General features: G+C 42.6%; 1 protein-coding gene across 2 annotated transcripts in view; it reads left to right on the top strand.

Moving 5' to 3' along the window:
* LOC136877070 (sodium/hydrogen exchanger 9B2) overlaps window positions 1-12647 on the top strand; it is a 72835-nt gene extending 60188 nt beyond the window's left edge. For both annotated transcript variants that reach the window (XM_067150887.2, XM_067150886.2), the window contains exons 10-11: window positions 7377-7478; window positions 11398-12647. In XM_067150887.2, coding sequence (XP_067006988.2) covers window positions 7377-7478; window positions 11398-11616 — 321 coding nt within the window. In that variant the 3' untranslated portion in view covers window positions 11617-12647. The remainder of the gene's footprint in view (window positions 1-7376; window positions 7479-11397) is intronic.
* Window positions 12648-24510: the final 11863 nt, after the last annotated feature.

Genomic DNA, 24510 nt, shown 5'->3' with positions numbered 1-24510 from the left:
GCCCAGGCGGCCTCACCTGCTATGCTGAACAGGGGCCTTGTGGAGGGATGGGAAGACCGGATGGGATAGGCAAGGAAGAGGGAAGGAAGCAGCCGTGGCCTTAAGTTAGGTACCATCCCGGCATTCGCCTGGAGGAGAAGTGGGAAACCACGGAAAACCACTTCGAGGATGGCTGAGGTGGGAATCGAACCCACCTCTACTCAGTTGACCTCCCGAGGCTGAGTGGACCCCGTTCCAGCCCTCGTACCACTTTTCAAATTTCGTGGCAGAGCCGGGAATCGAACCCGGACCTCCAGGGGTGGCAGCTAATCACGCTAACCACTACACCACAGAGGCGGCCTTACTTACCTATCACATACAAATTTTTATCAGTAAACCAAATGCCCTCCCACACTTTCTCACTACAGAAATTACGTACCTAAAATCTAAAAATAACAACACGGCTGATCCAGCTAACTACCGGTCAATCACTTGCCTAACAACTCTATATAAAATTATAACATCAAAAAGCAAAGTCACCTCCGTACAGGCCATGAAGGCCCCTGGAGGAGTGGAAGGTAAAGGCTTCCACCATTGTTAACCTCGGCACGTGATGGGGTAGAGTAGTTGGCAATACGCCCGGCCTCCTTTGCCCCCAGGAATTAACCTGGTACTCATTTTTGGTGTAGGCTGAGTGAACCTCAGGGCCATATGCACCTCCGGAAGTGGAAATCTCGTTTCTTAAATTTTACGACTTCCTGACGGGGATTCAAACCCACGTCCTTCCAGGCGAACCGAGCACGCCTTTACCGCCTCGGCCAGGCAGCCCCTCAGATTATAACATCACTGATAGCAAATAGAATCCAGAAGCATTGCAAGGACAGTGCCATCATCGCTAAGGAACAAAAGGACTGCAAACGGTTCACAAAAGGCTGTAAAGAACAATTGATGGTATAATCATGCAACAACCGAAATTTTCACACTTGTTTCATAGATTACAGAAAGGCATTTGACACAGTGCCACATTACTGGCTTGTTGAGGTCCTTAGAATATACAAAGTTGATTCTAAAACGTTGACATCCCTAGCAATTACCATCGAAACTTGGAAAACTACTATTGATCTCCACAATGGAGAAGAATATGTGATAACTGACCTCATACCATTTAAAAGATGCATTTTACAAAGGGATTCCCTCAGTCCGCTATGGTTTTGTCTTGCTATGAGCCCACGTTCAGATTTACTAACTTCAACAACCTATGTATTCACCATAAAAATAAGCGAAGAACACTCTACAAAATCTTACACACCTTGTTTCAATTACCCACAATTTCTCCACAGATATTTGCATGAAATTTGGACTCGATAAATGTGCTACTCAGACAATAAGGAGGGGCTCTTTCTCATCACAAAGCATCTACTCTGAAGCAACATATATTTCACCACTAACAACAAATGAAACATATCGATATCTTGGATACAACCAGTCAGCAAGGATTCAACACAATGAAATAAAACAGGCATTGGGATTGACATACGCTGACTGACAGAGCAAATGCAACACCAAGAAAGAGTGGTTCGAAAGGGATGAAAGTTGGGGAAAAAAACAGAGACGGCACGGACGAATAATTGATGTTTATTTCAAACCGATATGCAGGTTACACAATGCGCACGGCATCGACTCAGTAGGATGTAGGACCACCGCGAGCGGCGATGCACGCAGAAACACGTCGAGGTACAGAGTCAATAAGAGTGCGGATGGTGTCCTGAGGGATGGTTCTCCATTCTCTGTCAACCATTTGCCACAGTTTGTCGTCCGTACGAGGCTGGGGCAGAGTTTGCAAACGGCGTCCAATGAGATCCCACACGTGTTCGATTGGTGAGAGATCCGGAGAGTACGCTGGCCACAGAAGCATCTGTACACCTCGTAAAGCCTGTTGGGAGATGCGATCAGTGTGTGGGCGGGCATTATCCTGCTGAAACAGAGCATTGGGCAGCCCCTGAAGGTACGGGAGTGCCACCGGCCGCAGCACATGCTGCACGTAGCGGTGGGCATTTAACGTGCCTTGAATACGCACTAGAGGTGACGTGGAATCATACGCAATAGCGCCCCAAACCATGATGCCGCGTTGTCTAGCGGTAGGGCGCTCCACAGTTACTGCCGGATTTGACCTTTCTCCACGCCGACGCCACACTCGTCTGCGCTGACTATCACTGACAGAACAGAAGCGTGACTCATCGGAGAACACGACGTTCCGCCATTCCCTCATCCAAGTCGCTCTAGCCCGGCACCATGCCAGGCGTGCACGTCTATGCTGTGGAGTCAATGGTAGTCTTCTGAGCGGACGCCGGGAGTGCAGGCCTCCTTCAACCAATCGACGGGAAATTGTTCTGGTCGATATTGGAACAGCCAGGGTGTCTTGCACATGCTGAAGAATGGCGGTTGACGTGGCGTGCGGGGCTGCCACCGCTTGGCGGCGGATGCGCCGATCCTCGCGTGCTGACGTCACTCGGGCTGCGCCTGGACCCCTCGCACGTGCCACATGTCCCTGCGCCAACCATCTTCGCCACAGGCGCTGCACCGTGGACACATCCCTATGGGTATCGGCTGCGATTTGACGAAGCGACCAACCTGCCCTTCTCAGCCCGATCACCATACCCCTCGTAAAGTCGTCTGTCTGCTAGAAATGCCTCCGTTGACGGCGGCCTGGCATTCTTAGCTATACACGTGTCCTGTGGCACACGACAACACGTTCTACAATGACTGTCGGCTGAGAAATCACGGTACGAAGTGGGCCATTCGCCAACGCCGTGTCCCATTTATCGTTCGCTACGTGCGCAGCACAGCGGCGCATTTCACATCATGAGCATACCTCAGTGACGTCAGTCTACCCTGCAATTGGCATAAAGTTCTGACCACTCCTTCTTGGTGTTGCATTTGCTCTGTCAGTCAGTGTATATTCAACGAGTTAGACGAATCGTGCGTTCTAAGCTCATAGGAAAAATCATCGTTGAGGTCATCAATACGTTTGCCCTACCTGTTCTCATATACTCATCTGGAGTTTAAAGTGGACTACTCTTCAAACGGAAGTGAGTGTGTGACTGACCATAACACCATATGCATAATCCAAAATCAGCCTCAGAAAGGCTCACTCTGCCACGTTCTGATGGTGGTCGTGGACTGATAGACCTTAATAAATTACACAGTGAACAAATTGTATCACTAAAAAGCTTCTTCAAACATAATTCAGAAACCTCTGCCCTACGTAGTGCAATGGTTGCATGAGATAACGGTTTTACACCCCTCAAACTAAGCGCTCAGGCTTCACTTACAATTTCAATCTCCACAAATGAGGAAAAGATCGCTCTGTGGAAAAAAAAACCTCTTCAGGATGGTACCCAAATGAGTTAGATCAGCCATATATTGACATAAAAGCGTCGCATGAGTGGCTGACACACTCCGATATATACCCAGAAACATGTTCGCCGTACAAGATCAAGTCATTGCCACAAGGAACTACAGAAAGCATATACTGCATTCTCGTATACTCATTTGGAGTCATAAAGTGGACTACAACTAATTTTAAGGATCTTCAAACGAAACAGATCAATGCCGACGATGTAATACATCTCCAGAAACCATCCAGCACATAACCTCAGGTTGTCGCTTAATGGCAAATACAGACTACGAGTACTGATATGACCAAATTGCAAAAATCATTCACCATAAATTAGCCCGACAAAATTACCGAATCCATTGTACTACAACATATTGGAAGTACAAACCCCAATCAGTCTTGAAAAGTGAAAATTTCAAACTTTACTGGGGTAGAAGTGCCATCTCTGATAAAACTTACCTGCAATAGACGAGATATAAACATAAAACTCCAGGACACTGCCCTTGAGGCGGTAGAGGTGGGATCCCTCGCTAAGTCCGAGGGAAAAACCGAACCTGGAGGGTAAACAGATGATGATGATGATGATGATAAACATAAAAGCCGAAAATCTGCTTCATACTTGACATAGCATGCCCTAATCCTCTCAAACTCCAATTAACACACACAGATAAGATTTCCAAGTACATAGATCTGTCCACAGAAACAGAAACCATGTGGAAATTCAACAATGTTATCATCATTCCAGTAGTGATTGAATGTAATGGTATTATACCAAAGACACTACACAGGAGCATTGAAACACTTAGTTTCCACCCTCACACAGAGAATTACAACAAAAAAAAAGCAGCCATCCTGGCCACTTGCCATATAGCAAGGAAGTTTATTGGCACGAGCCATCCACCATATACAGAGGACTAACGAAAATCGTCCACTAATAATTTTGACTATTTGAATGAAAACCTTCAACCTGTTTTCAAGTCAGTGATCGGGTCAGGGATGGACTGAAGATAGGAATTTTGACGGCTGTCGAAGCCTGTCGCACTCCTCTGGAGCAATGATTAATGACTGACAAGATGAAATGAAATGATAATGGAGAGTGTTGCTGGAATGAAAGATGACAGGGAAATCCAGAGTACCCGGAGAAAAACCTACCCCGCCTCCGCTTTGTCTAGCACAAGTCTTACATAGAGTGACCGGGATTTGAACCTCGGAACCCAGTGGTGGGGGAACGACGTGCTGCGGCCTGAGCCACGGAGGCTAAGTTTGACTATTTATGTATAGTAAATATCCTCTAAATATCTGTCAAATTTATTTATCAACAACGTATGTACCGTATATTCCGGTATGTATGGAGCATATGTGCGCATGTACTAAATAGTACTTCTTCCATGTACGTTGTACCGAAGAAGCTCATAAATCCAATATTGTAAAATTGTCTATCCCTTGCAATTTTCTCCTCCCCTCATAAGGTCCCTGTTCAGTTTAATAGGTGAGGCCACCTGGGCGAGGTACTTGTCCTCCACCCCAATGTTATTCCCCGACCCAAAGTCTCACGCTCCAGGACATTGCCCTTGAGGTGGTAGAGGTGTGATCCATCGCTGAGTCCGAGGGAAACCAACCCTGGAGGGTAAACAGATTAAGAAAGAAAGAAGGAAAGAAATAATAATAATAATAATAATAATAATAATAATAATAATAATAATAATAATAATAATAATAACAATAATAATAATAATAAAATAATAATAATGTAACCGGAACGCCCGTACTTTAACTTCAGCGGAGAGCATGGGTTGACGCCAGGACGTGTACGGGCCATGTTAGGAACCACAGAGAAAAGGGTATTTGAATAAGTTATTTTTTAATTAAACTCCTTGTTTATTCATATTAGACAAAAATGCATCACCTTTTACATACCTGAAGGATGAATGTTAGAAAGTCCAAGCAGTAGTTGGAAGAGACGCTGTCCCTCGGCGTCGGCGCCGGCGATATCCGGCGTTGTCGGACTCCTTCCCCCTCACCATGGATCTCCTCTCAGCACCATGGCACGACGTTATCCCACGGAGGTTGACGTATCTTGAAGTACTGGGATCAAACCCGAGAGTCTGGCGCCTGAGGACCGTTTGCATGCAATGTGGAATAATTAATTTAGAATTTAATTACATTGAAATCCCATAAAGGGAGTAAAGAAGTGTATAGGCATCGTACAGAATGTCAATGAGATCTAATACGAGACTTCTTTACCCCACTGCACTGAATATTATTACACAACACAGTTCGTAGAATCTACAAGTTCCACAGTTCACCATGAAAGAAAGAGATTAACAAAGTTCAACGTAAATACAATTATAGTCGTTCGATGCACTTGTCGACGTAACTCAAATTAATGGAGTATCACAGTTTGTAATGAAAAGGAAAATTAACACAGTTCAAGAAATGAAACAATGGTCGTTCAATACACTTGTCGACGTAACTCAAATAGAGTATCACAGTTCAAAAAGTCTTAAACCTTTTCTGACACCAAGGCGCAGTCTTACTAAAATAATTTAAAGCACAGATTTTGCGGAACAAATTCTGTCATTGAGGAACAGTCTTGTGAAATAAATTAAAGCACAGTTTTTACGGAATAAATACTGTTACTATTATGTTACAGGTTATGCAAGTCAATAATAATTCACGATTATTCGCTCGAAATGAAATGTCGTATGGCTTTTAGTGCCGGGATATCCCAGGACGGGTGCGGCTCGCCAGGTGCAGGTCTTTCTATTTGACGCCAGTAGGCGACCTGCGCGTCGTGATGAGAATGAAATGATGATGAAGACAACACATACACCCACCCCCGTGCTATTGGAATTAACCAATTAAGGTTAACATCCCCGACCCGGCAGGGAATCGAACCCGGGACCCTCTGAACCGAAGGCCAGTACGCTGATCGTTCAGCCAACGAGTCGGACATTCGCTCGAAGAAAGAATGTTAATTACTCGAGCTTTTCCATTTCAATATACAAGTCTATTAACTATTGACGACTCGAGATAGTCTATCTCACACAAAATAGAGTCCAAAGTTTTTACCTCCGACACTTAGAAATTTAGACACGAACACGTGTAATTGTTAACACAACTATCGTCGGCAGTCTGCTGGACAGAGTAACGACCTCGAATAGATATCTCCACAGCTGACTCGCACACTGTGGCAGCTGGGAATACACGCAGATACTGACTTAAGCGAACTCAACGAGCTCCTTTTATATCCGTAGACCGGGCAGTGTGGTTTCAAATTCGACAATCTTCTACATTCTATTACTCGATTATCCCACCGCCGATTTTGATGAAATTTGGTATATTATCCTTTGTTATTAAGGGCTACACGATGATGTGATCAGAAATTTTATATCGCATCCGGTTCTGAAGATAATGAGATGGAAGGAATGGAATGTTCGATGGCTACGTCATCTGTCCTTGGCTGGCTCTCCTGCAGCGAGCGGATTGTGTGCCTAGCTACTACACCCGTCACCCGCGCGCACAGCGGTCTTTCCAAACCTCTCGTATAGGTGTTGTTACGTGTTGCGCCAGAAATACTTTGATAATGAATGTCGCGGTGACATTTCCGTTTCGGTAATAATAATAATAATAATAATAATAATAATAATAATAATAATAATAATAATAATAAACCTATAGCCTCAGCTACCATTTGTAAGCAGTTAGATTTGGCGCCATCCACCCTGTATTAGAGTCAATTTCGGCTTTCCATTCTACTCTAGTGTTAGGCGCTTTTTGGCTGAACATGAAGTGCCACAATACCTCTGTCGACTTTCGATAAAGAGGGAGCTGCTCATGAATACCGAGCAAGTTGGGGCCACGTAGCACTCGGGAGATGATGGATTCTAACCCTAGCCTTGCCGTATTCCATCGTCGCGATAATACCTAACAAAAATATGGCGACCTACTGTTCTGTGTTAAGGTTTATCAGTACACGTATGTATTGTAAATGTTTCAGTGCCGAATCTTCATCTCCGTGGTGGTAGCATTCGGTGGAAACCTCACGTGGAAGGAGAAGCTCTTCGTCTCTCTGGCCTGGTTCCCCAAAGCAACAGTCCAGGTAAGGATAACATAGACTACGCATTTAGTCCCAATTGAGAACTGCTCAGTAATTAGTAGGGCTCATCGTAAACGTTTTACAACTAATACACAAAAATTAGGGTCACAAAATTAGGAGCATCCTTGTAAGATAATTTAACTCTTATTTTTATTAGAGTCCTTGTTGATGTAGAAGTTTCACTACAGGGTGACACGATTTGGATAGGTTTGGATAGCCTCAGCCGTGCTTTCTCGCTTGTTTCCCCCAAGTTGTGATGGATGATACTTTGCTACCGGAAGCAAATACAACTCATAAACCTAGGAAAAGACAAATTGCTGTGAACACTTTAAAGAGCACTGATCTGGTGGCAGACGCCCTTTAAGTGACATTTTCAGTTGTGTACATCGGTAAATGTTTTTTAAATTTCCGTCATTATTTTTCCGTTTTAATTTCTGTTCACTTATAGCGACATTTTAAAATTTTCGAACATGTCAGAGCTGCCAACCAAACTTCAATAACACAAGCAGAATCCAACATTTTTGTCTGCAGTTTGTAGTAATTCTCACTCCATATAAACTTATCAATGGACACTTAATTTCTTATTAAGTACACTAAGACCAGAATTATCTTTTATCTGTCATATCCTCACGAACTCGTTAACTGACACATCATCCAGCAGCGATAATCTGTGGAATATGCCACAGTGAAAATTACATATATAAACCATACTTACTGCCATAATTCAAAGAAGACTGTCGGAATGGTTTGGACATATTTTAAGGAACAAGAGATTACTACATAAACAACAGGTTGGAGAAAATCCATTGCATATATCTAGACTTCATAAAGAGTGTTGTGATAAACAGGGTAACTCTTTCGCTCAAGGCTCCGTTCAGCTTTGTTTGCATAAGGAGTGAAAGGCAACTCTTTTGACAGTTTGTGGAGATGGTTCTGTACACAAGGGTTTGCTTAAGAAACCTATAAAGAAAACTAGACAAAAATATGTGCCTGTGAAATTAATAATTGCTTCTGCTTCATCAGGGAAAGTTGTTTTAATGGTAATTAATGGCTTTTGGCCTCTGAAGAAGCGTGGGGAAGGTCTTTCGATTTGATGCCGCATAGTTTTAATGGTTATAACAATTCATAACAAAATTAACGTAGGCAAGTCAATAAGTATCTACAATTTTGCTCTAATTGTCTTTAGGTTGCCTCTATGGCGTTGTGCGCTCACCAGCCGCTAGATGGCACCGTTGTCTATGTCTAAGTGGTAGGTTTCAGCGTTATCAGATCAGTACAGATTGCGCTGTTGCGACGTAAAGATGGCCGCACCACTCTCTGTTTGCACCAAAGAAGGACAGCGTTCCGTAATCCGTTTTTTGTGGTCTGAGTGTGTATCAGGAACGGAAATTCATCGAAGACTTTCAGGACAATACGAGTACAATGTTTTGCCACATAGAAGTGTTTACCAGTGAATTGAACAGTTCAAAATGGGTCTCACGAACGTGATGGAAGAGGAAAGATCGGGGCGTCCATCTGCAGCCGTAAATGATACCAATATTGAACAAGTGCGTGATATGATCCTGAATAACAGACGAGTGACTTTTCTATGAATTTCCGCTCCTAATACACCCTCATACCACAAGAAAAGGATTACGGAACGCTGTACTTCCTTGGTGCAACCAGAGAGTGGCGCGGCCATCTTTACGTCGCAACAGCGCACGCTGTACTGATCTGATAACGCTCAAACCTACTACAGACGAAGAAAACGGTACCATCTAGCGGCTGGTGAGCGCACAACGCCATATAGGCAACCTAAAGGTGATTAGAGCAAAATTGCTTATGTTACTATCTCAATTTCGATATTTAAAAAGTGGCATTGGCCCTTTTAGAACCAAGTCACAGAATTCACCTTTTATAACTTTAGTCCTTTGATGGTATGGTAAAAGTAGCATACTATTCAGAACTACTATAATCAGTCACAAGCGTTCATGATGTTCATAGTAACTGATTCTTTGGAAATGCCAGTATTTTTCACCAATATAACTTTTTTGATACAGAGCCGATTCCTTTCCTTTACCAATTAGCTGCCAATGAAAGACATGACACCGTGAGAATCATAACAAATATTCGTTACAGATATATCCGCGCCCTGTTGCCTTCCATCTGCCTTCACTCTATTTAAAGAAGTAACCGCTTTCCTTAGTTTTGCAAGGGGTATTTCCCTGCGGGAATAATGTGTTTCGGACGAGGAATAATGGGAGTGCTGAAGCCTTACCTCTTATGTTCTTGTGCGATAACCGCTATCTGCGATTTTCAGTTCTCTTAAACCTCGAGGCCAATGTTACCATGATAATGGTATCTCTGTCGCCGCAGGACGTCGTGTGTTTATCCACACTCGTAGAAAGTGGTTGTGCGACATCACACTCAAATCAAAACAGTGCTTTTCAACTGGCGACAATTTAGGCAAACTGTTAAATACAGAGCACTCCAAGGGTCTGTGCTAGAACCTCTCCTATTTTCGATGATGTCATGGGATTATCTCTCGTAATAAGACATAATGGCTCTCATGTGTACGCAGATGACATGCTTTTTCTAGACATAAGTACTGTTGTAGCTGTTGTAACTTTATTAGTTTACACTGGCCTAGTACGTGTGGAAGAACTGGAGATCATAAGAAAGGAGTACGCTATGGTATATAAAGTTTACTTATCTGTAAAAAGAAGCCTCAATAAGCGTTGTTCTCTAATTGTTCGTAATAAAATAAATCAGCCTCAGAAGCAGTAGGACTTTAAAGTGTGGTATCGTCATCATCATCATAATCATAATGACTTCTTTCCAGCGAGCCGGGTAGGTTGTTCAAGAACGATGTGCCTTCATTTATTGCGGTTCTGGTATGCTTCTTTTCTCTCTCGGACATCCCATGTTTCTCCTCTCTTCTCTACGTCTTCTCTTATCTGATATTTTCAAAATACTTCCTTTGTGTTGGAATCGCCTGCACCAGCTTAACGTGTTCGAGCCACTTCAGTCTTGCAACACGTAGCCTTTCTTCCATGGTCGGAGTCACCTGCAGGTCTCTTCATATCTGATCATTCCTAATTCTGTCCTTCCTTGTTTTCTGCACAGCTGATCTAAGGAACTTCATTTCACAAGCTTGCAATTGACTTAATTCTCTTTTATGTACGACATAACTCTCCAGACTATACGTCATGATGGGCAGGAGATAAGTTTTAAACAGGGTCTGTTTAGCCCTCTGAGGAACTCCCTTGTCCCATACTATATTCAGTACTTGATATAAGAAGTCGGATCCTTTTTTCACCCTGTTAAACACTTCGTTCTCGGCACTTCCTTCATTTGATATTGTACTCCCCAGATATTTCAAGGTATTCACACATTCAATATTCTCTCCCTCGAGGGTGAAGGTAAAAGGTGGTTTTTTTTTTACCGAGCTCGATAGCTGCAGTCGCTTAAGTGCGGCCAGTATCTAGTATTCGGGAGATAGTAGGTTCGAACCCCACTGTCGGCAGCCCTGAAAATGGTTTTCCGTGGTTTCCCATTTTCACACCAGGCAAATGCTGGGGCTGTACCTTAATTAAGGCCACGGCCGCTTCCTTCCCACTTCTAACCCTTTCCTGTCCCATCGTCGCCGTAAGACCTATCTGTGTCGGTGCGACGTAAAATAATTAGCAAAAAAAAGGTGTTTTTGTCCTGCTAACTCTCATATTAATAGTTGTAATATTATACACACCGTAATCACGTAATCCTTATCAAAATAAGTTGCCTATTCTCTTTAATAATCTGAGTAAAATAAAAATACTCTTTACAGTGTATCTTTGCATGCATGAATGGGCTGGTTTAAGGAAGGAGCTGGCTGGCTCAGTAACGGTATGCAGCTTCACTTGACGAGAGGAATGTATGTGATCAGAGCGTGTCTATGTTTCAGGCGGCCCTGGGTCCCGTCGCCCTCGACATGGTGCGAACGCTCGGCCGGCAGGAAGAAGCGCACGTTGCCAGTCAGGTGCTCACCTTGTCCGTCATGGCTATCCTGCTGACGGCCCCGGCAGGTGCTGCCCTCATCACTCTCCTGGGAACTCGACTCCTCACGAAAGATTCTGCTTCCACGTCACCTGCAGTGGAGCGGCCAGCACAGACGTCAGGCTGAGGCGACCAAACCATTGCGGTGGTCCAGTACGAACTAAAATACTGGAAGATCCGTTGTCGGGATGCCGAAACATCACGTGCTTCATTAAGCATGTTTTTTTCCAGTGTTGTGTACTGCTATTTTAAAGTGCTGTAATATTACAGACATCGTTTCGACCATGATAGAATAAGAGTTTGTAAAATGCTAGTACATTCTCCGCTTATATTCAGAGGTTAGCAGAATGCGTCTATTCAGAGGTTACCAACACTACATCTCTGTAGAAGATGCATATTCGATACGTGTAAATGTCAGCCATGTTTAGTTGTGTAGCGACTGTAGCCATAGGGCGTTTGGCAGCATGTGGATAGAGGTTATGTACATTAAAAATGTTCAGGAATTCCCGAAGATAGCGGAGATGGCTTCCTTTCGCAAAGATTGCGACTGATACTGCAGGTTTACACCATAAGGTACAGTATGTAGTATACAGTATGGGATTCGATCCGATATCATCGAGAATTCTTGTAGAGGCTTACGATCTACGCCTATGAGACATTACAATTGTCTCATATTTATTCAAAACCGTGTCTGAAGCCATGTTTCATCTTTTATAAGGAAATGCAACAGCGCTGTGCTAAGTAATAGGTATTTTTAATGTGTTATTTCTTAATTGTAAACAAATGTATATATCTTCTATCATCAATCAGTCACCACTGATCTGCATTTAGGGCAGTCACCCAGGTGGCAGATTCCTTACCTGTTGTTTACCTAGTCTTTTCTTAAACACTTGCAAAGAAATTGGAAATTCATTGAACATCTCCCTCGGTAAATTATTTCAATCCCTAAGTCCTCTTCCTATTGAATATTTGCCCCAGTTTGTCCTCTTGAATTCCGACTTTATCTTTATATTGTGATCTTTCCTACTTTTAAAAACACCATTCAAAATTATTCGTCTACTAGTTTCGTTCCACGCCATCTTTCCACTGACAGCTCAAACTTTGCAACATTATGGTAACGCTGTTCTTGTGTCGGAAATCACCCAGAACAGATCGAGCTGCTTTTCTTTGGATTTTTTTCAGTTCTCGAATCAAGTAATCCTGGTGAGGGTTCCATACACTGGAACCATGCTCTAGTTGGGGTCTTATCAGAGACGTACTGCGTATGTCCTCTCCTTTACTTCCTTACTATGACCCTAAATACCTTCATAACCATGTACCCTTTATTTAAGATCCCATTTATGTGATTACTCCAGTGACGATTTTTCTTTATATTAACACCCAGGTACTTACACTGATCCCCACAAGGAACTTTCATAGTTGCAATTCAGCTCGCGAGGTGAGCGGACGTAGTGCTGAACGTGTGAAAAGTATAGTAGTGTGCTAACATGGGAGTTTCAATTGATCAATACAGGTGTACTATAAGCAGATGGCTGGGCAGATGGAAGGCGAAATCATCTCAAATGCTGAAAAACAGTTTCAACATTACACAAATAGTATTTTCATTAGTGGTGGTGATGGTGCTACTAGTGATCGGTGGAGTGGAGCTAAATCCTGGCCCTGCGCTGTCATGAGAAGCTCAAGGAGGCCATGCAAGAATGCCAAGCGAAGAAGACCAAGGAAATGTTAACGGAAGAAAAAAATGAATTCAAGGATTTGAAGACATTCATACAATCAGAAGTCGAGGATATCAAAAGAGAGCGTACTGCAGAATAAAAACGGAATAGGTGGAATGAGGACGAAAGTACTGGAGCTAGAAGAAAGGTTAAGGAACCTGGAAGAAAAGGAAAAGACACGAGCGAAGGAAGATAGGAAGAGAAACACAATAATCTACGGAATGTTAGAAACAGAAAGAGAGAACTTTAACGACATGTTAGACAGAATACTTTCCCTAATCAAGGAGAGTATGAAGGTCGAGTGCAACGAGAGTGATATCGATAGTGCCTTTAGATTAGGAAGGAATATGGGAAAAAGACCAGTGAAAGTATGTATGGTATCTAGTTTGAAGACTCGAAAAAATTGGAAAATACGAAAAACTTGAAGGACACAAAAATATGGATTAAGAAAGAATTGGACCAAGAAGAAATGGGAAATATGCGAACACTACGTTTTCATCAAGGGAAGGTGCGGCACTCGGGCCTAAAAGCATTTACCGTGGAAACAGACTTATAACAGCGGCCGATTCTTGGAGCAGGATATGGACTTTTAGTCAGGTCCGCGACCTGGGACATTGCCCTGATGCGTCAGCTATGCGGAAGGCCAGCGGTCTAGTGAGTGACGGCAGTAAATCCGAGTCAGCAGGTGTGTGTGTGGCAACCAACAAAGCAGGGACAGTGAACTGGATGACGCGGCGATCGAAACCAGGCATCACTAACTCAGGAGATTAACTCAAGAAGAAGAGGTGGTCCCTAGGAGGCAAGACATCACAGGGAGGAAAGAAGAAAAGAAACGTAAGCCTACGTTAAGTTTGAAAGACATTTGGGCAAAAAAGGGTTGACAAGGTCTAAGGAAGCTAGGGGGTTAGAAGAGGAAATAGTTAGCTCCCCAAGTGGATCCATTATACAGTTAGAAAAAGCACGAATGACGAGAAGTAAGGCCTTGGCGATATCAGATATACCCACGAAAAAATAACTAGACTGGGTCGTGGGATTAATAAATATCGAGGGTATATTAGGCAAACAGGGAAATGAGGAATTTATAGATCTAATGAGAGATAGTGAGATTATTGGGATAGTAGAGACTTGGTTGTCTCCTAGCAAAAATGTGCAAATACCAGGTTTTAAGGTCTGGAGTAGAACGAAACATAAAAGGAGTCTGAAAGGGCGTTACCCGGAAGGGATATCAGTGATCGTAAAAGACGAAATATGCAAGCAGATCTATGGGAATCGGGATGTGAGGAAATTATCTGGGTAAAAGTAAAGAAAGGAAACCAGAGTGGGAGAGAGATTTTCATTGGTTTTGGTTACAACCACCCATCGGGGACCCGTTTGAGAAAAAAAACTTCTTTGAATAGCTTATTGATGTTGTAAACCAGATTAAATTAGGAAATGAAGAAGCAGGAATAATTATAATGGGTGATTTCAACGCAAGGGTTAGCTTAAATAATCCATAATACGATAAAGAAACTGATGAAATATTAATAGAAAGAAGGAAAAGCAAAGACAAAGAGTGTAACAAAATGGAGAGAAATTACTGGAAATGCGTGCGATAGAGGAATTGTACATAGTGAATGGGGGCTGGCCGGGGGACGAATCAGGTAACCTAACATACATAGTCGAGTCAGGAGGGAATATTATAGACTTGGTGTTGGCATCTAGAGAGGCTTTAACTTATATTAAGGACATTCAGATAAAAAAATTGGACAGCGTCTCATCATTTACCAGTTGCTATTCGATTACTGAGAGATGAAGGTAAACAAGAAGGTAAACAATATTTCAACTACGAACAGAGAAAATTAGTAAGTTACAGGTGGAGTGAGGAACAGAAAGACGAATTTGGGGACTACCATATGGGTAAAACCTTTGAAATTTTGAAGGTAGGTATTGAGTATATGATAGGGGATAATAACGTAGATGAAGTAATAAGAATGCTTGAAAGATCAATAGAAGTAGCTGGTAAAAAATGGTTGTGAGTAAGAGAAGGCAATATAAACAAAATGTATGGTATACTGAGGAGTGCAAAGAAAAGAAAAATCAAGTGATCAAGGCATTGAAAATGTACAGAAATGAAGGATCTCAGGATTTACGAGAAGACTTTTGTAAAAAGAGGAAGGAACACAAAGATTTAATAAGCGAAAAAAGGAACTGGCAGGACAAAAAGGCAAAATTATTACATAAGTACTGTAAAGAAAACGAAACTAAGACAGTATGGAAAAGAATTAGCACAATATGTAAAGATTATAAAAGCTGTAATCAAGTAAGCATATCCAATGAGGAGTGGTTAACGTATTTTAATGGGTTATTAGAGGGTAAAGTCACATGGGAAAGGAAGAAAAATGAGACTGGTGTACTGGAGGTACTAGATACATTGAAAAAAGGGAAGGGCGGAAAATCAGGTGCTGCTAATGGAATTACGTATGAATTTTGGAAAGAGATAGGAAATAACAGCCAGATGCTAGAAATAATAACTGAAATATTTAACAAAAACTTTGATGGCAGAAAAATTCCCAGATGTTGGCAGGAAGGAGTAATCTGCCCGATATATCAAAGAAAGGGGTAAAGATCGAACACGAACAACTATAGGGGTATTGCCTTGTTGGATACACTCAGTAAGACTTACATCGGTATTTTAGCTAAAAGTATTATAAAATGGGCAGATGATTACTCTATACTCTCAGTGTACCATTCAGGATTCAGGAAAAGAATGAGAACTACAGACAATATATTTATAATTAAAACATTAATAGAAAATTACATAAGGAGGAAAGGCGGTAGATTATATATTGCTGCAATAGACCTACAAAAAAGCTTTTGATTCAGTTAGCAGACGGGCGGTCGTTGCGAAGCTGGCTGAGATGGGGATGTCAAATAAAATGATTAAAGCCATAGAAGAATTATACGCAGAAGTGATATGCTCGATTAAAGGAAGATCTAATGGTAGGCAGGATACACTCGAATACTGGACTTAAGTAGGGATGTAAACTATCACCAATTCTGTTTTTGCTTTTTATTAATGATGTAATGGAATGTCAGGGGAAGGAGGATAGGACAAGCCCTTTTTTAAAAAAACAATGAAATTCCTGGCCTAGCCTTCACAGACGACATCCTTCTACTCTCACTAACGACAGTCGGTATGCAAAATAGTCTTAAGAAAACGGCCGAATACTGTAGTACATGAAATTTGAAAATAAATATCAAGAAAACAAAAGTAATGGTTTGTAAAAGAGTAAATAAACCAAAGAGAAACGAAAGGCGCTGGTGGTTAGAAGGTGTTGAATTAGAAGTTGTAAATATATTAGAATATCTGGGAATCATAATAACATCGAACGGGATGTGGAAGGAACAGATAAGACGTGCCAAATTGAAAGGACTGGCCACCCTATCAAGTATAAGGTCTTTAGAAGGAAGATGCCAAATATGGAATACAAGCTACACAAAAATATTGTTAATCCTGTTGTGGCATCAAGATCACTGTATGGTGTAGAAATATAGGGTATCGAAGTAGGTAAAAAAGAACTAGATGTAATAAGTAATAAAGTATGTAAAATAGTATTGGATCTACCAGAATGCACAGCAAATAGTGGAGCTAAAAGTATATGTGAAGATATCAGCATCCAAGCAGACATAAGCAGGAAAGTAATAAAATATTTGTTAAGATTAGGAAGGGGAGAAGGGAGGGAAATATTGAACCTAGCATACCAACACAAGATGAAACACTTAGATAGTGATTATTGCCTATCGAAAGTGAAAACTTTGCTAGATAAAATAGGAATAGGAGAATAATGAGACATAGAGATGAACAGTAAAGAGAAGAGATTCATTAAATTTAACTATTAGAGTGAGGGACATAGAGAAACAGATGATTAGGGCAAAATGTGAAACCAAAAGAACACTAGCAGAATTTTGCGGAATTATTCAAAACATGTCAATAATAAAAGAAAGAATTCCAAATAGAGAACTAAGAGGTGTGGTGTGGTGGCTAATGGGGTTATATAAAAATAAGGGACTGAGAGAGAACCATAATGAAAATCATTGTTTATTCTGTGGAGAAATAATGGAAAAGGCTTATTTATTGAGAACATGTAAGGGAACAAATGCACTGAGAACTAAATATTTTGGTGATGAACATAAATAAAAAGTAGAAAGAGAGAAGGAATTTTATACAATAGCTAAATTGTTAAATAAAGAATGGATCACCCCAGGAAGAATAGCTAAGTTTTTGTATTTTAAGAAGCATGTGGCAGAAAGAAATGAAAAGAGATTAGCACTAACTAAAAGTACTGCTATTGTTAGTATGTAGGGGAACTGACGTACGGAGAAATAAATATTTTGAGGGCACTTAGTGGTTTATATGAGGGCATGTGCTGCTCTCTCACTATTTATGTATAGGAAATGGATAAAGGAGAGGAAGGCATACTCGTAACAGGGTGGGGTGGGATGGGCCTACCCCAAAGAAGGATGGAGATATATGTGTGATGAGGAATGAGCGAGGCGGGGAACAGGACGAGACCGGTTCCAGCCCCAAGTGGTCGGCCGCAAATAAAATGGTGAGAGAGCTGCACTGTCATCTGGTAGAGGTAGCGGGGGTCCTGTTTTGGGCCCCATGGGTAGGGCCGGTCGTGCCATCACAGGGAAGGTGGCCTTTCTCTCACCAGGGATGATGGTGCGGCCGGAAAATAGTAATAAGTAGCTAGTTTATATTATAATTAATATTAAATGGAGACGATAGATGTTTAAATATTGAAAGAGTTAACACCACTAGTAGGGTTTAATTAAAATTAAATGTAGTAATATAGAAATTGTTGTATTAAATAAGCTAAGGAAGGGGAAGATACATGTTGTCCTAGACTATATAATATTGTTAACGTCTAGGACAAAATAAATTTTATTTAATATAGTAATAGTCAAATAACTGTGAGAAGGAAATGTAAGTCATGTATCAAACTTAATGAACTGCAACAAACGAATGCTCTCTCCCCAGTTTGAGGCGATCCGGAACTGGGAGACGGGAGTATTCTATTCTATTCTATTCTATTCTATTCTATTCTATTCTATTCTATTCTATTCTATTCTATTCTATTCTATTCACAAGGAACTTTCACCTCATCAACGCAGTAATAAAAACTGAGGGGCTTTTCCTATTAGTGAAACTCACAACCTGAGTTTTAGCCCCGTTTATAATCATACTATTGCCTGAGGTCCAACTCACAACATTGTCGAGGTCTTTATGCAGGTGCTTACAATGTTTTAACTTATTTATTCAATTATTACTCTATACTGTATAACATCATCCCCCAAAATGCCTTATCTCTGACTCCAGTTCTTTACTATCATTTATATACTATAATGAAACATAAAGGTCCAATAATACTCCCTTGAGGAATTTCCCCCTTAATCATTACAGGATCAGATAACACTTCACCTACTTTACTTATCTGAGTTCTATTTTCTAGAAATTTAGCCACCCATTCAGCCACTCTTTTATGTAGTCCAATTGCAATCATTTTTGCCAGAAGTCTGTCAAAGGCCTTGGACACGTCAATCGTGATACAGTCCATTTGATCTCACGAATCTTAAATATCAGCTATATCTTGCTGGAATCCTACAATTCAAGCCTCACTGGAATAACCATTCCTAAACTTGAAAAAAGACAAAGACAATGTCTCTGTGATATGAGATCGACTTTAATAATACCGGCGAAATTACATCTCTATTTGTATTACTCGAAATTGTAGGTGGATAATGTAGACTGAAATATATGTAAGTTCAATAGCATCTTCTTCTAGTCCATGTACAGAAGTGATTTGATTACATCGTATGTGCGACGCTCGGCCGCCTTCGATCTGCATGAGCCTTTTGTCGCTCGAATTTGGTAATTTACGATTTTTTTTATTTCTCGAAAAGCCGGTCTATCCTATGAAGTGGTCGGAATAAACTTTAAGCATTTTAGGTAGTGTTCAGTGCATACAGTGCAACGAGACACGAAACCCAGAAGGTTCCTATTTTTGCGTCAGATCTACGTCGAAACTACAGGTCGCCTGTTGAGGGCCAACTTACTGTGTACGGGATAATTTGAAATTTTATTTCGAGTACAGTCCAACTAAAATATTCTTCGGATTCTATTTTTTGAAAGCTTTTATTTGTCCGCCTCAGTGGTGTAATGGTTAGTGTGATTACCTGCCACCCCCAGAGGCTAATGTTCGATTCCCAGCTCTGCCACGAAATTTGAAAAGTGGTACGAGGACTGGAACGGGGTCCACTCAGCCTCGGGAGATCAACTGAGTAGAGGTGGGTTCGATTCCCACCTCAGCCATCCTGGAAGTGGTTTTCCGTGGTTTCCCACTCCTCCTCCAGGCAAATGCCGGGATGGTACCTAACTTAAGGCAACGGCCGTTTCCTTCCCTCTTCCTTGTCTATCCCTTCCAATTTCCCCATCCCCCCGCAAGGCCCCTGTTCAGCATAGCAGGTGAAGCCCCATGGGCGAGGTACTGGTCATCCTTGCCAGTTGTATCCCCCTACCAAGAGCCTGAAGCTTCAGGACAATTCCCTTCGGGCGGTAGAGGTGGAATCCTTCGCTGAGTCCGAGGGAAAACCGACCCTGGAGGGTAAACAGATAAAGAAGAAGAAGCAAGCTTTTATTTTCTACTAGCCAGAGGCGTAACGTTAGCGCCTCCAGGACCTGCCAGGCTCGCAGTCCTTAAGGGGCCGCGCAGACTCCTCACAAAAAAAAGAAAGAAACACTGTAGCCTAATGTCACTCTGCCGGAAATGATCAGGGCGGATTTGTAGAATCAGTAGGATTTTGTGTTTTTAAATAGAGGAATTGCCACTTGGTTGCATCTAGCAGCAGTTTAATGTTGCCTTGCGAAGTGTCGAGTGTCACACAGCACAGCTAAAAGAAGCTGTCTACCTCCGTGGCTAAATGGTTAGCGTGCTGGCATTTGACTGCAGGGGACCCGGGTTCGATTCTCGGCAGGGTCAGGAATTTTAAACATCATTGGTTGATTTCACTAGCACGGGGACTGGGTTTATATGTCGTCTTCATCATCATTTTATCCTCATCACGACGCGCAAGTCGCCTACGGGAGTCAACTAAAAAGACCTGCACCTGGCAAGCCGAACATGTCCTCGGACACTCCCGGCACTACTGTAAAAGCTGTACCCCATTTTATTTTCCCTTATCTCTCGCAACACGTTCATCAAAAAATCATCATCATCATCATCATCATCTGTTTACCCTCCAGGTTCGGTTTTTCCCTCGGACTCAGCGAGGGATCCCACCTCTACCGCCTCAAGGGCAGTGTCCTGGAGCTTCAGACTCTTGGTCGGGGGATACAACTGGGGAGTATGACCAGTACCTCGCCCAGGCGGCCTCACCTGCTATGCTGAACAGGGGCCTTGTGGAGGGATGGGAAGATTGGAAGGGATAGGCAAGGAAGAGGGAAGGAAGCGGCCGTGGCCTTAAGTTAGGTACCATCCCGGCATTCGCCTGGAGGAGAAGTGGGAAACCACGGAAAACCACTTCCAGGATGGCTGAGGTGGGAATCGAACCCACCTCTACTCAGTTGACCTCCCGAGGCTGAGTGGACCCCGTTCCAGCCCTCGTACCACTTTTCAAATTTCGTGGCAGAGCCGGGAATCGAACCCGAGCCTCCGGGGGTGGCAGCTAATCACGCTAACCACTACACCACAGAGGCGGACTCTTCAAAAAATACCTGCACTAAATTATTTACAAACAATTACAGCAATGAATATTAATACCGTCCGCCTCCGTGGTGTAGTGGTTAGTGTGATTAGCTGCCACCCCCGGAGGCCCGGGTTCAATTCGCGGCTCTGCCACGAAATTTGAAAAGTGATACGAGGGCTGGAACGGGGTCCACTCAGCCTCGGGAGGTCAAATGAGTAGATCTGGGTTCGATTCCCACCTCAGCCATCCTGGAATTGGTTTTCCGTTGTTTCCCACTTCTCCTCCAGGCAAATGCCGGGATGGCACCTAATTTAAGACCACGGCCGCTTCCTTCCCTCTTCCTTGTCTATCCCTTCCAATCTTCCCATTCCCCCGCAAGGCCCCCTGTTCAACATAGCAGGTGAGGTCACCTGGGCGAGGTACTGGTCATCTTCCCCAGTTGTATCACTCGACCCAATATCTCACGCTCCAGGACACTTCCCTTGACGCGGTAGAGGTCCGATCCCCTGCTTAATCCGAGGGAAAACCAAACCTTGAGGGTAAACAAATTAAGTAGAAGAAGAAGAAGGTTAAAATCACCCACCCGGCCGGGAATCGAACCCGGGACACTCTGGACGAAAGGCCAACAAGCTAACCATTTAGCCATGGAACCAGAGAAGTGCAGTAATTAATGTCATAAACACTGAATCGGATGGCGTATGTACTCTGTTCTCGTCGTACTACGAGCGTGTTTCCAGCTGTGTGGTGTAGCAGAAGTGGTTAGGCGGTTGCCTAGCAATTAAGGGAATGTACCAGCGGCGGTTCGAATCCTGCATCGTTTAAATATTTTTGCATCGGTATGATGTTTGAATACGTAAACACAGGCCCACGTTTGCCACATTCAAACAGTAGAATGTCGCTGTTATTCATCTTGTGCCCTGCGCATGCTCTACTCCGCTGGTTAGGGCCTAAATGTACTATAATCTCTGCTGTCTTCGGCATGTTTTCTGCAGAGGAATACGTTGACATGCTTCTCATTTATGGGAGAAAGCGAGACAAAACGCGCGTGAGATACTACGTCTGTACCAGGAACGGTATCCCGACAGGCGACACCCGGCTGCTACGACATTCCGCCGTGTTGAAAGACGCCTAAGGACAACAGGCGTGATTTCCAACCAGCCACCAGTCCGCGATAGGCCCGATACATCGGGTGAAATACGTTTTCTGATACTACTGGTACTTAACACACTGGTCATGATAATATTCCCGCTATTCGATCCCTACTCTGAGGCGCCGATTGGAATGACCAGAATAATGGTAGAGAAATGTTCACGGCTTTGTGCGGCCTGGTTATTCCAGCTCTGGAACTTTGGACTGTTAGATCGGCATCATAGCATTGTTTGTTAATAGTGAGAAAATACAGTATGTGGTTTTTCCATTTCATCGAATATTTCATAAAATAGCATTGCTCTTAATTGCGACATTCCTACTCACATCATTGTAATGACGAATGATAATTTCAGTTGGAAAAAGTCTTTCTGAGGATGTAAAAAAGATAGGCGGAGAGTGAGTGTCTGCCATTATAATGAAAACTCCCCAACTTGATTGTGACTGATGGTAGGCAAGAAGTCCTACCATTACAATGAAAATTTCTTAACCCTGTCTTCACATGAGAAAATACGTATGTTGGTCGCGTTTCTGGGGGTAACATTAAGAGCTATGCAATTTAATACAGTCTTACTTACAATGTGTACAGTACCTAACATAGAATTCTGCATACAGTGTAGAATAATGTAGCGAATTACGGGCACATCAGCTAGTTATTAATATGAATGTGGACAGGCTGATTTTAAACCCGGCAAATATGCTTGTGCCCTCAATATTTCCCTTATCTATGTGTTTGATGTTAACACTTGATTTTGACTTTCAGGAAACTTGCAAACCCATTAAAGCTATAGGTCAACTCTTTGGGAAAATATATGTGAATGAGTGAAAGAAATGCTTACACTTGCGTTCTTATGCTGAGCATCAATTTTGAAGACCCGGTGTTCACCTCGACGACTTTTCGATTTTGTTAGGGATTCTAAAGGTATCAAATTATCTAGTACCGAGTTTCAAGTTTGTAGAGTGTCTGGAAGTGCCTCATTAATTCATGTCTATTTTCATTTTAATACTTTTGTGCAGATCGCTTCACATCGAGTTCCATTTATTAGTAGCCTTAAATTGTGACTGACAGTAGGAAAGGGAGCCTGCCATTATAATGAAAAATCCCCGACGTGTCTATCACTGGCATTATAATGAAAACTTTCCAAGTAACTTGTAACTGGAAGTAGGCAAGAGGGCCTGCCATGATAATGAAAATCGAGACTGGCAGTAGCAAGCAGGAGCTTGTCAATATAACAAAAAATCCCCAACTCGACTGTGACTGGCAGGTTGAAAAGGAGCCTGCCATGATAATAAATACTTCCAAACAGCTGTGTGACTGGCAATAGCAAGTAGGGGCCTGCCATTATAACGAAAACTCCCAAGCTCGACTGTGCCTGGCAGCAGAAATGGGGGCCATCATAATGAAAACTTCTCAAATCGATAGTGACTGGCAGTAGACAAAGCGGTTTGCCATTGTAATCAAAACTCCCCAACTCGATTATGACTGGTAGTAGGAAAGACGATCTGTCATTACATATAGTAAGAACTCCCTAAGTTGTCTGTGACTGGTAGCAGGAGAGACCCCCAACTTGGCAGGTTCGATCCTGGCTCAGTCCGGTAATATTTGAAGTTGCTCACATACGTCAGCCCCGTGTCGGTAGATTTACTGGCATGTAAAATAACTCCTGCGGGACTAAATTCTGGCAGCTCGGCGTCTGCGAAAACCGCAAACGTAGCTAGTGGGATGTAAAGCAAAATAGCATTATTATTATTAGTAGTAGGAGAGGGCGACCTGCCATTATAGTGAAAATTCTACAACTCGATTGTGACTGGCAGTGGGAAGGGAAGCCTGCCAATATAATGTAAAATCCCCTACTCCATTGTAACTGACAGTAGTCAAGGGTACCTGCTACTATAATTAAAACTTCCGAACTTGACTATGCCTGGCAGTAGGAACGATGATGACCTGCCGTTATAATGAGAACTCCCCGACTTGATTGTGAATGGCAGTAGACAAGGGGGCCTGGCACTGTAATCAAAATTCCCCAAATCGACTTTTACTGGCAGTAGGCAAGGGGGGCTGCCATTATAATCAAAACTCCGCAAAGAGATTGTGATTGGCAGTAGCCAAGGGGCCTGCCATTATAATCAAAACTTTCCAACTCGAGTATGCCTGGCAGTAGGAACGATGATGACCTGCCGCTGTAATGATAACTCCCAAACTTGGTTGTGAATGGCAGTAGAGAAGGAGGCCTGCCATTATAATAAAAACTTCCCAGCTCGACTATGCCTTGCAGTAGGAAAGATGATGACCTGCCGTTTTAATGAGAACTTCCGAACTTGATTGTGAATGACAGTAGACACTGTAATCGACAATTCTAAACTCGACTATTACTGGCAGTAGGAAAGAGGGCCTGTCATTATGATCGAAACCCCCCAACACGGACTTCACA

Source organism: Anabrus simplex, chromosome 7 (assembly GCF_040414725.1).
Source record: "Anabrus simplex isolate iqAnaSimp1 chromosome 7, ASM4041472v1, whole genome shotgun sequence".
Classification (NCBI taxonomy): domain Eukaryota; kingdom Metazoa; phylum Arthropoda; class Insecta; order Orthoptera; family Tettigoniidae; genus Anabrus; species Anabrus simplex.
This window is presented reverse-complemented; position numbering and strand designations above follow the sequence as displayed.